We start from the raw sequence: 15,723 nt of genomic DNA, 5'->3' as shown, positions 1-15,723 counted from the left end.
TGGGCTGGGTTTAAGGTGGAACTTTGCACTCCCAGGTTGTCGTAACTTGCTCAGTAACTGGCTGTTCCTGTTGATTCAGATGTAGCAAAGGCTAAAGTGTTTTACAGCGCTCTTGGACGACTACACAATAAATTGTGGGTCAAATACATGGATTTTCGTCTGCAATGAAGTTCATCATTTTCTTCATCTACATACCTTTTGTTTACTCAGGTGAGATTCATTTTGTACCATCATTTAAACTATGAATTCTGTGTCAGCATTAAGGCCTTCAGCTACTTCCGTGTGTTGAACTGACAGAAAATCATGAGATGTTTTTAATAAAATAGATATAGTTGCTAAGATAAAAATAAGGGCTGGATTTCCCGAAACCTTCTTAACTCTATGTCGTTCTTAAATTATACCTTTAAGCTGTTTAATACCTTTAATACCTTAAACTGCATGAGAAAATGGATGTGTGACGTGAGAGCAAGAATACATTGTGAGTTGCGTGAGTCTCATGCTGAATGCGTGAGAGTTGGCAGCATTTGAGATACATGTTCTTAAAGTGTAATGAAATCCCCCCTGCTTTAAGCCTGGTAGTTCACACCTCTGACTTAAAAAAAGTCTCTAGAAATGGGCATGTAAAGCTGTGGAAAAGTGGGAGAGTAGAAGGTGGAAAAAGGGGAGAAAACAACCAATAAAACACAGACCTGCAACACACTCATTATATATACACACCTATTAAAATATATATATAAAATATATCTTTTTTTGTCCACTGTTCTTTGAATTGTCGGTCTACATCATTGTCTTCTGTGTATCAGAATATTCCTCATGTCAACCCGTTCATGATCAGACGTACACCTGTATCTGTGTCCTTATTTGCACAAATATTTCATTTGAAGAAGACTTGATTAATATATGTGTATACATGGTACTGGTCCATGTTTAGAGCATTAGATAGAGTATGTGAAATATAGTGCATCCCGAAAGTATTTACAACGCTTCACTTTTTCCACATTTTGTTATGTTACAGCTTTATTCCAAAATGGATTAAGTTCATTATTTCCCTCAAAATTCTACAAACAATACCCCATAACGACAATATGAAAAGTTTTTTTTGTGAAATCTTTGCAAATTTATTAAAAAACAAAAAAAAAAAAAACACACACACACACACACACACACACACACACACACACACACACACACATGTACATAAGTATTCACAGCCTTTGCTCAATACTTTGTCGAAGCACCTTTAACACCAATTACAGCCTCAAGTCTTTTTGAGTATGATGCTACATGTTTGGCACACCCATTTTCGCAGTTTCTCCCATTTTTCTTTGCATGACCTCGCAAGGTCCATCAGGTTGGATGGGGAGCGGTGCACAGCCATTTTCAGATCTCTCCAGAGATGTTCAATCAGCTTCAAGTCTGGGCTCTGGCTAGGCCACTCAAGGACATTCACAGATTTGTCCTGTAGCCACTTCTTTGTTATCTTGGCTGTGTGCTTAGGGGTCGTTGTCCTGTTGGAAGATGAACCTTTGAACTGAGGTTCAGAGTGCTCTGGAGCAGGTTATCATCAAGGATCCGGACAAGTCTCCCAGTTCCTGCCGTTGAAAAACATCCCCACAGCATGATGCAGCCACCACCATGCTTCACTGTAGGGATGGTATTGGCCAGGTAATGTGCGGTGCCTGGTTTCCTCCAGACATGACACTTGCTTTCCAGGCCAAAGAGTTCAATCTTTTGTTTCATCAGAACAGAGAATTTTGTTTCTCATGGTGTGAGAGTCCTTCAGGTGCCTTTTGGCAAACTCCAGGCTGAGGAGTGGCTTCCGTCTGGCCACTCTACCATACAGGCCTGATTGATGGAGTGCTGCAGAGATGGTTCTCCTCTGTCCATAGAGAAACACTGAATCTCTGTCAGAGTGACCATCGGGTTCTTGGTCACCTACCTGACTAAGGCCTAAGGTCGCTCAATTTGGCCAGTCGGCCCGCTCTAGGAAGAGTCCTGGTGGTTCCAAACTTCTTCCATTTACAGATGATGGAGGCCACTGTGTTCATTGGGACCTTCAATGCTGCAGAAATTTTTCTGTACGCTTCCCCAGATCTGTGCCTGATACAATCCTGTCTCTGAGGTCTACAGACAATTCCTTGGACTTCATGGCTTGGTTTGTGCTCTGACATGCACTGTTAACTGTGGGACGTTATATAGACAGGTGTGTGCCTTTCCAAATCATGTCCAATCAACTGAATTTACCACAGGTGAACTACAATCAAGTTGCAGAAACATCTCAAGGACGATCAGTGGAAACAGGATGCATCTGAGCTCAATTCTGAGTGTCATGGCAAAGGCTGTGAATAATTATGTACATATGATTTTTTTTTTTTTTCTTTTTTTTTTTTTTATAAATTTGCAAAGATTTCAAACAAACTTCTTTCACGTTGTCATTATGGGGTACTGTTTGTAGAATTTTGAGGAAAATAATGAATTTAATCCATTTTGGAATAAGGCTGTAACATAACAAAATGTGGAAAAAGTGAAGCACTGTGAATACTTTCAAGATGCACTGTTTGTCCATAAAAACATGAAACCTGCTTATTCCAGTTCGTATATGATCTTTGATCTGTGCTTTGAGCTTTGTTGAATTCATTGCTCTGCATGTTGTTATATTTTGTTTGAATTCTCTGCTGTAATGCATGCAATAATAATCTCATGCATAATACAGCACAGTAATTGGGTTGAAAGAGTTAATTCTCATGAATAAATGCAGTTAAGTGCTCAGAACCGGATGGCATAGAATTGTGCCTCTCCAGCCCCAGCTCTATGTCTATAAAAGAAAAAAGAGACAGAAACAGCAATTGCGAGTGGGTTGGCCAAATGGGTGGCTAATCTTAGGTCATCGGTGGCAACAGCCACCCCTGTCCACACCCTGGATTATTGGGGGTTGGTGTCTTGCTCTAGAGCACCACAGTCATTTCCTGCCAGTATTGAGAATCAAACCTGCAACCTTCAGGTTACCAGTCTGACTCTTTAACCATAAGGCCATGACTGTTTGAGTGCTTTATGTCTTTGTGTTGTTTTGTTCAATGTTTTTTCAGAGTTACACAGCTTTATGACCACATACACTGGAATAAGAGGCCAGACGATTGCAGGAATCCCAGAGTTTTCTGCTGTAACTACACTGGATGATCAACAGATTGATTACTATGACAGTATCACAATGGAACTGATTCCTAAACAGGACTGGATGAAGGAGTTTGCATCTAAAGACATGTGGAAAGAAGACAATGATATTAGACAATATGTGCAGCTTGTGTACAAAAACAACATTGATGTTCTAATGCAGCGATTCAATCAGTCACATGGTGAGTTTAAATGCTTTATGCTACATTTTTAAATGTCAAAGTATTACCTTGTGCATTAAACAAAAAGAGTTTTCTGTTTCAGGTGTTCATACATATCAGAGGGTGTATGGCTGTGTTTGGGATGATAAGACTGAAGTCTCACAAGGGTTTGATCTGTATGCTTATGATGGAAAGGATTTCATCTCACTGGGTGTGAAGGAGCGCAGATACACTGAATCTGTACCGCAGGCATCTCCCACAGTGCAGAAGTGGAGCGATAACAAAGCACAGCTTGGACACCTGAAACTATACTACGAACATGAGTGTGTTTACTGGTTGATATATTTCTTGAAGTTAAGAAAAGCAGGTTTCAAGAGAAGAGGTACCTTGTCTTTGACAATTTCACTTTGTTCAACAAGTAGATCATTTTTTATTAGAATGAGTCATTAATGTCTCTCTTTCTTTTCTCATACATTGCTTCATTAAAGCTTTAAAACTTAACATTTAACATTTTGAAAACATGATTTGAAAACATCTCATGGTTCCCTGAGAAGGGGAACGGGACACTGATTTCTATGGGGGAACACCTCCAGCGTGACCAGTGTCTGAAGAACCTGTTTAATCGCAACAATGTCATTGGCTGAGACAGTCCTTGATGTCACCCGTGAGTATAAAAAGTCACCTGTGTTAAGGCCGGGACACACCAACCCGACTAGCAGCAACGAAAGCCGATGGTGTTGTCAACTCACGTTGGATGCGTTGGGGAAAAAATATGTGCCTGAACACACCAAAAGAACTTCAGCTGACTGTCAACTGGTATGCGCGTTCTGCGCCTGTGTATAAAGGAGATAACTGTCTATTTTAAGCAGATATATTTGTCTATATTCGTCATTCAAACAGGGAAAGTGAAACTAAAACTACATGTATACAAACCATAAGCAAAGCAGCGCTTGCTTACCATTTTGAATATCAATCATTCTGTTCACGTTCTTTATTCCACTCTGCTCATGTTATTATTATTATTTCTCGTGAACTGACTGGTCTGCTATACTGAACAGCCAATCAGAGTTCTCTGCAGAGTTCTCTCTCTATAACTCACCAATTCAACATGTCGAATCAGACGAAAAAAAGGAGATGTAGATAGGCAGTACCAATTCATAGCAATGAAACGCAGTATCTGATTCCCTTTCTCAGGGAACCATGGTTACATGTATAACCTGAGAGGTCCCCTTTCTAATGGGAACTCACACTGCGTCATCTAGACTATGGGAAACAAACACTATGGGAAACAAATGCCCACTCTGTCATGCTGAGGGAATGACTGCCTAATTGGCTGTGACAACCACAAAACAAGGACTCAACAGACTTAGATGCCGGAGACATTCCCTGACTCAGGTCCATGGAACTGTCAGTGACATTGTTCCCTATGGCCTCCACCTAAGCTCCAAGCCCTAAGATGGGCGGAGCTCAAAAGTCTGGTAATGTCAGCCTCTATGCCAGGCGTTATCTTTAAGGGAATGGTTCCCTCACCTGTCACTCATGACCTAAGGGAGCTGTCTACCCGCTATCAGGGGGAGACAGCTTCAGCCTTAGTATTGACTCATGAAGGAGCCGCCTGCTTGGAGACCCAAACTGCTTCATACAGCTCAGATAATCATGTGTTATACTCACGGAGTAAAATACAACAAGTATAATTGGTTTGGGCTTTGACTAAACTTTAGCGAGTTTTTGTACGTGAAGCCCCATATGTAAATAATAAACCAATGCAGCATTTATGTCACGTTTTGGCTCATAACGTCATGAAACATCCTACAATTGTGGAAAATTGGACATCATTATTTACAGCAGATTCTCAAGATTAAAATTACCAACCTCAGCATAATCCAAGCCGATCACAAGATATTGCTCATGGAATGACAGATGCTAACTAAAACTAAAATTTAGTTATCACATGGCATTTTAGCTTATAACTTTATGAATACGCATAGATTGTAGAAAATGGCACAAGGTTACTTACAGTGGATGCTCCCGATTTAAATGAGTCCAACATCAACATAATTCCATGCATTGATCACGAGTTACTCCACGTGAAAGAACAATTTTAAAAATGCCAATCGGGGTGCAACAATGGCTAAACAAAGAGGCTACCTTGGTTCCAAATGCTGTAACTTTTGTTCCCCCATAGCGCGATCACCAAAAAGTTAGATCCAGATACAGTTCACATGTAGAGGAACATCACCAAAAAAGAATTGTCCTCCTACCTTATTTCCTTCCTGAGCACCTCAGCGTGAAGCTCCGGCAGAAATGGAAGAATCAAAGGAGCTGCACGTTTATGGCCAACTAGAAATAGCTTGTCTAAACACCTACAAGCAATCTGCAGCCTCTCTCCGCTTTCATTGGAAATTTAATCTCTCTGTAATGTGGGCCATAACTTTGAGCAGCTCATTGTACATGGGGCAGGCAGGCTAAGAGGGCTCAATAAGCATTTCTTCTCTTTCCCAGCCACATGATGCTCTTCTTAGCTAGAAGCCAAAAGACCATTGTCTGCTAACTCGAATGAACAGCAGAAGAACGAGAGAGCCATTCCTCAATCAAATTCCTCTGCCAGCTCATCCTGTGATCCCACGATCTGAGTCTCTACTGGGCCTTGGCTGCAGCAGATCCCTGCAGACTGCAGAGACTTCCTAATTCCCTTGTAAAAAGGGACAAATCTGAACAGAGATTCCTTATAGAGAAACTCTCGCAAACTGTGTATTCTGCCCCTCAAAAACAGAACGTGCGTGATCCTCTCCAAGACAAACAGTCTCCTGAAGACAAAAAAGCTGATGACATCTAATACAGTTGCCCTTTTATACACATTGTCGCACCAGTAGTGACATCACAGACTGTCATGTGCCAAAGACATTGTTGCATTTAAACATGTGTTTCAGACACCAGTTACACTGGAGGCGTTCCCCATAGTGTCTTCTAGAGGACTCAGTGTGAGTTCCCATTCGAAGGGGAACCTGAAAAATTAAACTAAATAAATAATAATTAAAAAAAAAAATCTCAAATATATCTCAATCTCTTTTCAGCTCCTGAAGTGTCTCTGTTGCAGAAGCATCCCTCCTCTCCAGTAGAGTGTTATGCCACAGATTTCTACCCATCAGGAGTCACTATTACCTGGTTAAAAAATGGAGTGGATCACAATGAAGATGTGGAGCATGGAGATACACTAATAAATGAGGATGGGACCTTCCAGAAATCAGCTACCCTCTATGCCCCTCTAGATGACTGGATGACAAACCAGTATGTTTGTGAGGTGGAGCACATGACAGAGACCATTCGGAAGATTCTGACTGACAATGAGATCAAAAGTAACAACAGTAAGTTTTTAATAGTGCAGTAGTGTTTTTATTGTTATGCTTCTTTTTATACTTGCTACAGTTGATTATGTCCTTACCACATTTGGCTAATTGGACATTTTAACAGAGAGACAGAGATTTGATTAAAAATATCTTAATTTGTATTTCAAGATGAATGAAAGTCTTACAGGTTTGGAAAGACATGAGGGTGAGTAAATGATGACAGAATTTTCAATTTTGGCTGAACTAACCCTTTAAGATCACACTGGGAAATTTTATCAAATAGATTTTTGAAATCACAATCTCATATTAACAAGTTGAAAGAATTATCATTCTGTCATCATTTACTCGCCTTCATGTCGTTCCAAACCTGTGCGACTCTCGTCTGAATCACACAAAATATTCATAACGCTCCGAAGCTTCATGAAGCAGTGTTTTGAAATTGGCCATCATTAGATATTGTTAAAAAGTCGTTATTTTGTTTGTTTTTTTGGCGCACAAAAAATATTCTCATCACTTTATAATATTAAGGTACACTTAAGGTACACTTATGCACTTAAAGGGCCTCTATGTAGGAATGACACCCAGTGTTCAAAATAGGTACTGCAGTCCAAATTCAAAATATTGTTTGGCCCGCCCCCTCGTTCAAAGACAAGAGTTGCCATTAACAATAGGTAGCGCAATTCACAATGAAAGCTGAGAAGACTTGCACACTGTAAGCTGATGAGTTGATTTATCTGTTTTAATATGCTGTTGTTCATAGAGATATTTAGATGGATTCAGAGGCTTTTAGGTCAAGTAGAATCTGCGATTCTCTGACACAGTTTGTTTGTTGGTTTCCATGGCTGCAATATGCGATGTTTTCCGCCAACTGGCAACCTGTGATGTCGAAATACTATCAACTGACAGCACACGGTTTTTATACAGACCAAAACAAATTCCGACATGGAACTCACATTTTCAAAGCAGAATATCTGGCTGTAGCATTGTTTTTCTGAGAAACAAGTAGGTGAACTTAGCATGTTTCCTAAATATCTGCAAACATATCGGGGTATTTTTATGCTTTATTAAAGTAAAAATCTTACATAGAGCCCCTTTAAGATCTTATGTATGGATTCAATATAATGTTAATTTCGTCCAACTGTTTACTTTTACTTTAGACATAACTGACTGTCTTTACGTGAATACTCACCAAGACGAGCATTTTGACACATAAATGTGTGCACCGTTCAAGTGCAATAAGCCGCTAAAGTGAACTGGATTCAGCACTTGTGTGCCACAGAAAGCCACATGTCAGTACCGAAGTCATTTCTCTGCTGCAGTTCATATTGTGCTTTTAAATTCTCATCATCAAGCACGTCCCGCTCTTTCTTCTCATTTGTTTGTTTCTTTGCTGCCCTATCCTGTTTAAGCAGTCCTGTGCTGCATACATACAGGGCCGTTGTAAGCATGGTGTGAGGCCCAGTGCGTGTTAGCGGACATGAGGCCCCACCCCGAGTCATGGGTTTGCAGAGTGTAGGTCTAATTCGTTTGAATGTGATGAGACAAGAAACATTAACAGCCATTTTCATCATATGATTAAGAGTGAATGTGTGTATATTTTAAAATAAAACGTATTATTTGCAAATCGTTCAAATGCATTACAATAAATTCTAGTTCTTTTACTGTTTTATTCTCTGAAATCTCTTTAAATCCTGGGCCACGGTCAATTTGTGATACCATCATCAAATTTTGTTAGGCCCCCTAAAGCACACTCCACGTCTCCCCTGACATGCTAGGGAAATGAAAAGAGGAAAAGAGTTTGTCAAGACAAGAAAACAACACAAATATTATGAAATGAGTCCATATGACTTGTGGGTCATATTTAAAGTCTTCCGAAGCTTTGTTTGTTTGTTTATTTAAGTTGTTGTTCATCTCAGGGCACTATAAGGTTAGTTCTCATGGATATAAACAAAGCAAAAAAGTTTTTTGGCCTGTTCCTCAAACAAAGCATTTACAGAAGATTCTTATAGGTTTAATTTATTTTTAGTTCAGATTTAGTTTTTTGTTAATGATAATAACCTTGAACCTAACTAATTAATAACTTATTAGTATTGATTATTATTTTATCAGCTAGTTGTTCTTTTACATGTTTTGTTTATTTTATTTTTAAGGACCTACAAAGGGATACTTCAAACCAATTTTCTGTATGATGGGAGTATTGATAGTCCTGGTTATTGGTGCTGTAGTCTGGATTATTAAAAAAAAAGTAAGTATATGTTTACATGTCTTTTTTTCTGCTCTTATTTCTCATTAAAGTAGTTTCATCAGCTGTAGGGCAATGGGTATGTCCTCGACAATCACACTAGTATTTAAAAGTTTGAATTTACACAGACATGTGTTTGACAGAAATTCCAGCATAAAGTGGAATGAAACAAAGCTAATGCTTCACTAATGCTGAAAATCACTATTATGTTTTAATTATTGTTTTTAAACTGCACAGCGTCATCTTTAATAGTCATCACTTCAGTTAAATTTACATCTGACAACAAACTTTAGAATGCTAGTGCTAGCTAATGTGAACTGACTCCAAAACTTCTTAAAATGTCAAGAAATTAGATATATTGTTAATTCTGCCCAGCACTAGATGCTTAATTCAGCTAAATCCATCCAGTAGCTGCATTTACGTGGACCACAACAGTCCAGTCTTATTCAGACTAGTCTAAATAAAAAGAGTCTCATCTAACCATGTTAAATGAAATAAACAGGCCGAATCTAGTAGAGATTTCATTTGGATTCAAACAGTTTTATGTAACTACAAAAAAACTGATTAAATATTTAGTTCTTTTTTTGTTATATGCACACATTTATTGTTAATTTGATGCAACTGTCAACTAAGAAAGTTGAATTTAAGTTTTAAAAGCTATATTTACAAAAACAGTCAAAGACAATTGTTTATCTTTAAGCACATTCTAGAGAAAGAGATTTGCTGAATTTGTTGTTTTTATAATTCCAGCAAATAATTGCAAAAAATCTGTGATTTGGAATTAGTCACATGTTGTTTCATTGATCATACAAATTTTGGAATTAAAATAGCCTCAATTAATATTTATGACATTTCTTTGCAGAAACCAGTGGGTGGGTATAACCCATTATCTATCGAAGATGACACATACATTGACAAAACTGATTGAAGAGTTTTCAGTTGTCTTGAGTATGACTTTCCTCACATTTCAGTCTGGTTGGGAATCTTCAGGATGTGGGAGAACAGATGATTTCCAGCATGACTGTGTAACCAAAACACGTTTAATGTTGAATAATATTCATGAGTATGACATCATCGACCTGTTTTCCCAAACAAGATACAACATGACCAAACAAACGAAGAAAAAGAACATATGTGTGGCATTGAGTCTGTAAAAACACACTGGAGACGCTTCAATGTATAAGTGCTAAAGAAGTGCTTTAGCAAATCAGCTAAAGAATATCCAGATACTGTCTGGATATGAAACCTATGTTATTATCAGGGGTAATGGGTGCCTTAGATGTACTACTGTGTGTGATTTTATCTTTCACCACTTGCATTTGTATATATTTTTAATGAAAAGGACACTTTTTTTTGTAAATATACAGTAGATTATTTATTTTCGAGTTGTAAGTTCATTGATACTAATAGTTTGACAGCTTAAAATGGAAAAAAATAAACACTGAAACATTTAAGAATGCGTGCTGTTCTCTTTTTTCAGCAAAAATTGTACGTAAGAAAATATAAAGCTGAAAATAGTAAACGTATGTGTAAAAATTAGAAAACGAGTATGTTGCAATTGTGACATTTTTAACCTCTAATTTCTAGTTTAAAATGTATATATACAGTATATGCACAGGTGTCATACAGGTTCACCTTCACTTTGCTGCTAAGCCACTGATTTTCTCATTATATGAGTATGTTGGCATTTAAGTAACTTTGTGTTAGTATGTGTTCAGTATGTCAGTTCTTAGTTATTAGTCTTATCTTTTGACAGGTGCTGACTGTGATGTCCACATCAATAAATGGACCATGGCATCATTATATGTATTATTTAGATTACTGTTTATGGGTTTATACTGGAATGACTAGTTCAGAGTCTTTTCCAGGCACTTAAAGTTGTATTAATCACAAATATGTTAATATAGTTTTCTTGTTGATAATGTCAGATAAATTGTTGCATTTGCAGCCCGAGTCTGAGCAGTAGTGATCGTGAGGCGGAGCTGCGGTATCAAGTCCCGCCCATTGACTCAATTGACCCTTTGCTGGGAGTTTGATTGACAAGCGATCTAACCAATCATAACGCCGAATCCACCATTTTGTCCGACAAAGCAGTCAGGAGTTAGAAGATTAACCTTGGTGGACTTGAACTTGAAAAATGGTGTTTACTGACGTCTTTCCACGTTTGAAACAACATTCCTTCTGATGTTCATTCATGTTTATTTGATGCTATAAATTAACTAGTAGGAAGAGATGATGGGTTCACGAGCTTCTTGAGCTGAGGCGCTACAGCGATCTGTCACGACACATTAAAGAGCCACAAAACGGTTTTTATTGTTTGAATTTCTTAAAAAAAATACACAGCTTGAAAGCTGGGACTTTGTTTAATATTATAAGTAACCTGCTCTGTCTTGTTTGTCGACGTGTTGTCAGTGTCCTCTTTGCTCCACAATTTATTTTTCACTCTGTGTGGAGTGACAGCGACATGGCGGGACTTTGCGAAGGGTCAATTGCAGGCACAGTTATCAATCATGAAATAACTGACTTTGAACCAAACTTAACTGGAAAAACGAACACTTGAACATACATCAGTGTGATAAGAGCTACCTGAAATGACAGAAACCATCTTCAGAAAGTCTAATTGCATATTTTTAGTTTGGCTCTCTCCATTTGTTTACATGGAGAAGGCAGGGTTTATGACCTATACTGCAGCCAGCCACCAGGGGGAGATCGAAATAAGCTTGCTTCAGTCCACTTGGTTTTATAAAAGTTGTTTTTAACATAACATAAAATTAATATTAACATAAAAATTTGTAAATATACTGTATATATTTGTGTATACATAATAATCATTTGGCAGCACTATTTTAAATACAGATGTTTTTTTTTTTCACGTTAAAGTTTTTTGTAGCGTTGCAGAAACATTATAATGTTGTCAGCACATCCTCTTGCAATTTTTTAAAGTGAACCCCGAGTATTAAGACTTGTATGGCTTAATATAATATAAATTATGTCTCTTACTGAAATATGTAGTAGAAAACTTGTGAAAGATTTAGGTTATTTGAAAAATCCCCATCGTTTTATGCATATTTTGGACAGTGAGGGTGCCATTTTAGGTGTGCAGTGCATTCTGCATTAATGACATCAAATGGTTGCACTCTGTGAGCTACTGGCGCTACCAACACAAGAAAATAAAATACTGATACGATGCCACATTGTGTGGCTCTTAACTGTAATTTTCAGTCAAAGGGCAAAAACGCGGACAGAATTGTAAATTGGTAAATTAGATATTTTTCATTATTTCCATTAATTAGACATGCTTTTTGATTTCTAAAATTTAATTTAACCATTAAAATGTCCAAAAGTCCAAAAAGAAATAAATAAATAAAATGGAAAAAAAGGATTTCAGAAAAAGTAAAATGGAAATTTAGGAAAAAATAAAATGGCTTTTATAGGGCCCTACATTATATTAAGCCATACAGGTCTTAATACCCGGGTTCTCTTTAAAATATCTTTACCACGTCAAACTTATAAATAAATGTCTTTTCATTGTGCTTTTATTAAATATTGCCTTTCATTGCTCTGTGCGAATGTGTGTGTTGGTCTCTGAGATCTGGAGTGTTTCTGGACCATCATTACTCTAGTTTTTGGAGGTTGAGTGTCAGGGTCCAGGACTGATAGTGATCCTCCAGCAGATCCAGGCTGTCCTGAACCCCTCTTTAGTGTGAACAGGAGAATCAGGTCACTTTATAGCTAGTGAGACCTTGAATAAGAGCATGTTCGAATGTATTGGCCAATCAGTTGATGTAAATGTTGAAGAGGGCGGGGCTTAAACTGCAGTCACGCCCCCTGGGGGGTTTCCAGTTTTAACAGCACATAGGCTGCCTTTAAACATTGAGTTCATCAAATTATAGAATTTCCCCCTTTTCCATTGTCAATAAGTTTAAGGTATAATCCTTCATGCCAGATTGAATCAAATGCTTTCTTAAAATCAATGAAAGAAACATACAAAGATTTGCCTTTTGTTTTGACGTACACATTCATCAATTAGTGTTTATAGAGTAAAAGCTTCCTCTAAATGTCCGTATTGAGGTTGGGTATCTAGGGCATCAGTGATGTTTGTTCAATCCACAGCTTCCTTTAGTAACCACTTCTTCCTGTCGAATCAGGTGTTGTCAAGACTTAACAGTTTTACAGTCCACTTCGACGACTGCATTGAAGAATTGTGTATCAGATACAAGGATTTTCTTCCAGAATGAAGTTCCTCATTTTCTTCATCTGCATGCCTTTGGTTTACTCAGGTGAGATTCATTTCATAACATCATTATTTTCAGTTAAATTTTCAGTTTAATGCTTCAACTTAAACATATTTTAGTTTATTGCCAAGGAAACATTTCTAACTTTCATTTAGTCTAAGTTTTTCAACTAATATTTAAAGTTTATTTGTTTGTTTTTGTTTATTTCAACTTTATTTCTGTTAACAGAAATGTTTTAAATAGTTTTAGTTGACAGAAAATCATGAGGCATTTTTAATCTGATGTTTAATCTTACCATTTCCATTGTGGGTTGAAAAGAAGGATTTTTTTTTTTTTTGTAAGTAGCACAGATCTAAACTTCAAAGGTTAGTTCACCCAAAAAATTAAATTTCTGTCATTAATTACCCTATAGTTATTCCAAACCTGCAAGAACTTTGTTCATCTACGAAACACAAATCAAAATATTTTTTATGAAATCCAAGGGTTTCTGAAGCACACATAGGCAGCAACATCATTGCACCTTTTGACGTCTGGAAGGCATTAAAGACACCATTACAATAGTCCATGTGACTGCAGTGGTTCAACCTTAACCCTTTAAAACCTATGGGCCCACGCTCTCATTCACTTGTCTCTGTTTAAATGCCAGTAGAAACAGTAAGCACAATAATTCTTTTTGCATACAAAATCAGAGACATTACACCCCAGATAGCAACGTTGTGTCGGCCCAGATCCGGCATACATCCGGCCCACAACTGGCACATGTGGTATGATGATCTGGCCCACATGCTGCAATGAATGATGGTCCTTGTGTGGGCTACTTGTGTCAACCAAGAGCAAAGAAATAAACCTAAACTGGATCTTATCTGAGCCACAAAATCTGTGTATATTAAATATAGAGTCATCTATATTTTATTAATAAGCCTGTTATCAAGCAGAATCACTGAAGGAAAGAAGAGAACAGTAAAACAGACGAGCAGAAACACAAGAACTACAACTGACTTCAGCCACAGCCTTAGATGAAATCAACTGAAGATGAAAGACATTAAATCTCTCAAGATCTCAGCAGAGGATGATTAAACAACTGCAACATCTCTTACTTATATCTTATTTTGTTGTTTATGATGATAAACAGGAATTCGTGTGAGTGAGATTCAGAACTCAGTCCACCCTCATTAGTCACCGGCATTTGCGCGGTGGCTAATCACAACGCCTCTGATTGGACATTGCATTCCTAAATATGTGATTGGTATAATGCTCAACACTGCAAACTACACGTGTAACAGAAAATGGAAGCATTAAGAGTTCCTTTCACTGGAACTAAGGGTCAAGCCCAACCCCTGAAAAACAACCTCACACCATAATCCCCCTCCACTTGGCACAATGCAGTCAGGCAAGTAGCATTCTCCTGGGAACAGCCAAACCCAGACTCGTCCATCGGATTGCCAGACTGAGAAGCATGATTGGTCACTCCATTGGTCACTGAACTATCCCTTTAAGGTCGAACCACTGTAGTCACATGGACTATTTTAATGATGTTTTTAATGCCTTCTGGATGTCAAAAGGTGCAATGATATTGCTGCCTATGTGTGCTTCAGCAAACCCTCAAATTTCATCAAAAATATCTTAATTTGTGTTCCGAAGATGAACAAAGTTCTTACAGGTTTGGAATGACTTTAGGGTAATTAATGACAGAAATGTAATTTTTGGGTGAACTAACCCTCCAAATGGTTGTAGATCATGAATGTTTTCTTAATAAAGACCCTTTTTAAATACACTCAGCAAATAATTGCAGAAATGGAAGCACTTCAAAAAAAAAAAAAAGTGTAAAAAAATGTATAGAAATTTAAATTGACTGTAAAGTGTTTATTTTACTAAACATTTTTATTTTATACAAAATATGTTTTACAAAAAAATTAGAAAAATTAAAATCAAAGCCATGTCTAACCAAGTTGTTTCCAAATTTGAAGTTGCAAAAATTGAGCTGTTAAAATGTCTTAAAGGATTAGTTCACTTTCAAATGAAATTTACCCCAAGATTTACTCCCCCTCAAGCCATCCCAGGTGTATATGACTTTCTTGTTCCTGATGAACATAAATGAAGAAATATTAATAAATATCCTGATGCATCCGAGCTTTATAATGGCAGTGATAGGGATCAATGAGTATGAGCTGAAAAAAGTGCCTCCATCCACATCCATCCATCCATCATAAATATGTGCTCCACATGGCTCCGGGGGGTTAATAAAGTCCTTCTGAAGCAGTTTGTGTAAGAAAAAATATATCCATATTTAAACAAGTTATGAAGTCAAATATCGAGCTTCCACCAGACCGCCTGCCATATACACATTACGAAGAAAGTGTAAACTGGCGTCACGTCAGTTACACTTTTTCCATAAGTTTAATAAGGAAGGCGCATGATGTAGTGTAAGCGTTGTGAACTGCAAGAGGTTTACACTTTCTCCGTACATAGAATACAGAAGGCAGTCTGGTGGAAGCTTGACATTTGACTTCATAAATATGGATATTTTTTTACACAAACACATCGCTTCTCTTCAGAAGGACTTTATT

The 15,723-nt window shown here is 37.6% G+C and overlaps 1 protein-coding gene across 3 annotated transcripts; it reads left to right on the top strand.

Annotated features, from left to right (window-relative positions):
* Positions 1-63: 63 nt before the first annotated feature.
* Positions 64-10,375, top strand: LOC125262498 (major histocompatibility complex class I-related gene protein-like). Of its 3 annotated transcripts, none has more exons than XM_048181290.1 (6): positions 64-210; positions 3,087-3,353; positions 3,436-3,714; positions 6,407-6,697; positions 8,830-8,924; positions 9,784-10,375. In XM_048181290.1, exons 1-6 carry the CDS (start codon positions 165-167, stop codon positions 9,847-9,849), a joined length of 1,044 nt encoding a protein of 347 aa, XP_048037247.1. In that variant the 5' UTR covers positions 64-164; the 3' UTR covers positions 9,850-10,375. The 3 variants fall into 3 exon arrangements, with proteins under 3 accessions (XP_048037247.1, XP_048037248.1, XP_048037249.1); XM_048181291.1 differs by having other exon boundaries at positions 8,830-8,928; XM_048181292.1 differs by lacking the exon at positions 8,830-8,924.
* The last annotated feature ends 5,348 nt before the right edge of the window (positions 10,376-15,723 follow it).

Source organism: Megalobrama amblycephala, linkage group LG2 (assembly GCF_018812025.1).
Source record: "Megalobrama amblycephala isolate DHTTF-2021 linkage group LG2, ASM1881202v1, whole genome shotgun sequence".
Classification (NCBI taxonomy): domain Eukaryota; kingdom Metazoa; phylum Chordata; class Actinopteri; order Cypriniformes; family Xenocyprididae; genus Megalobrama; species Megalobrama amblycephala.
The sequence above is the reverse complement of the archived record's forward strand: the minus strand, read 5'-3'. Positions and strand labels throughout refer to the sequence as shown.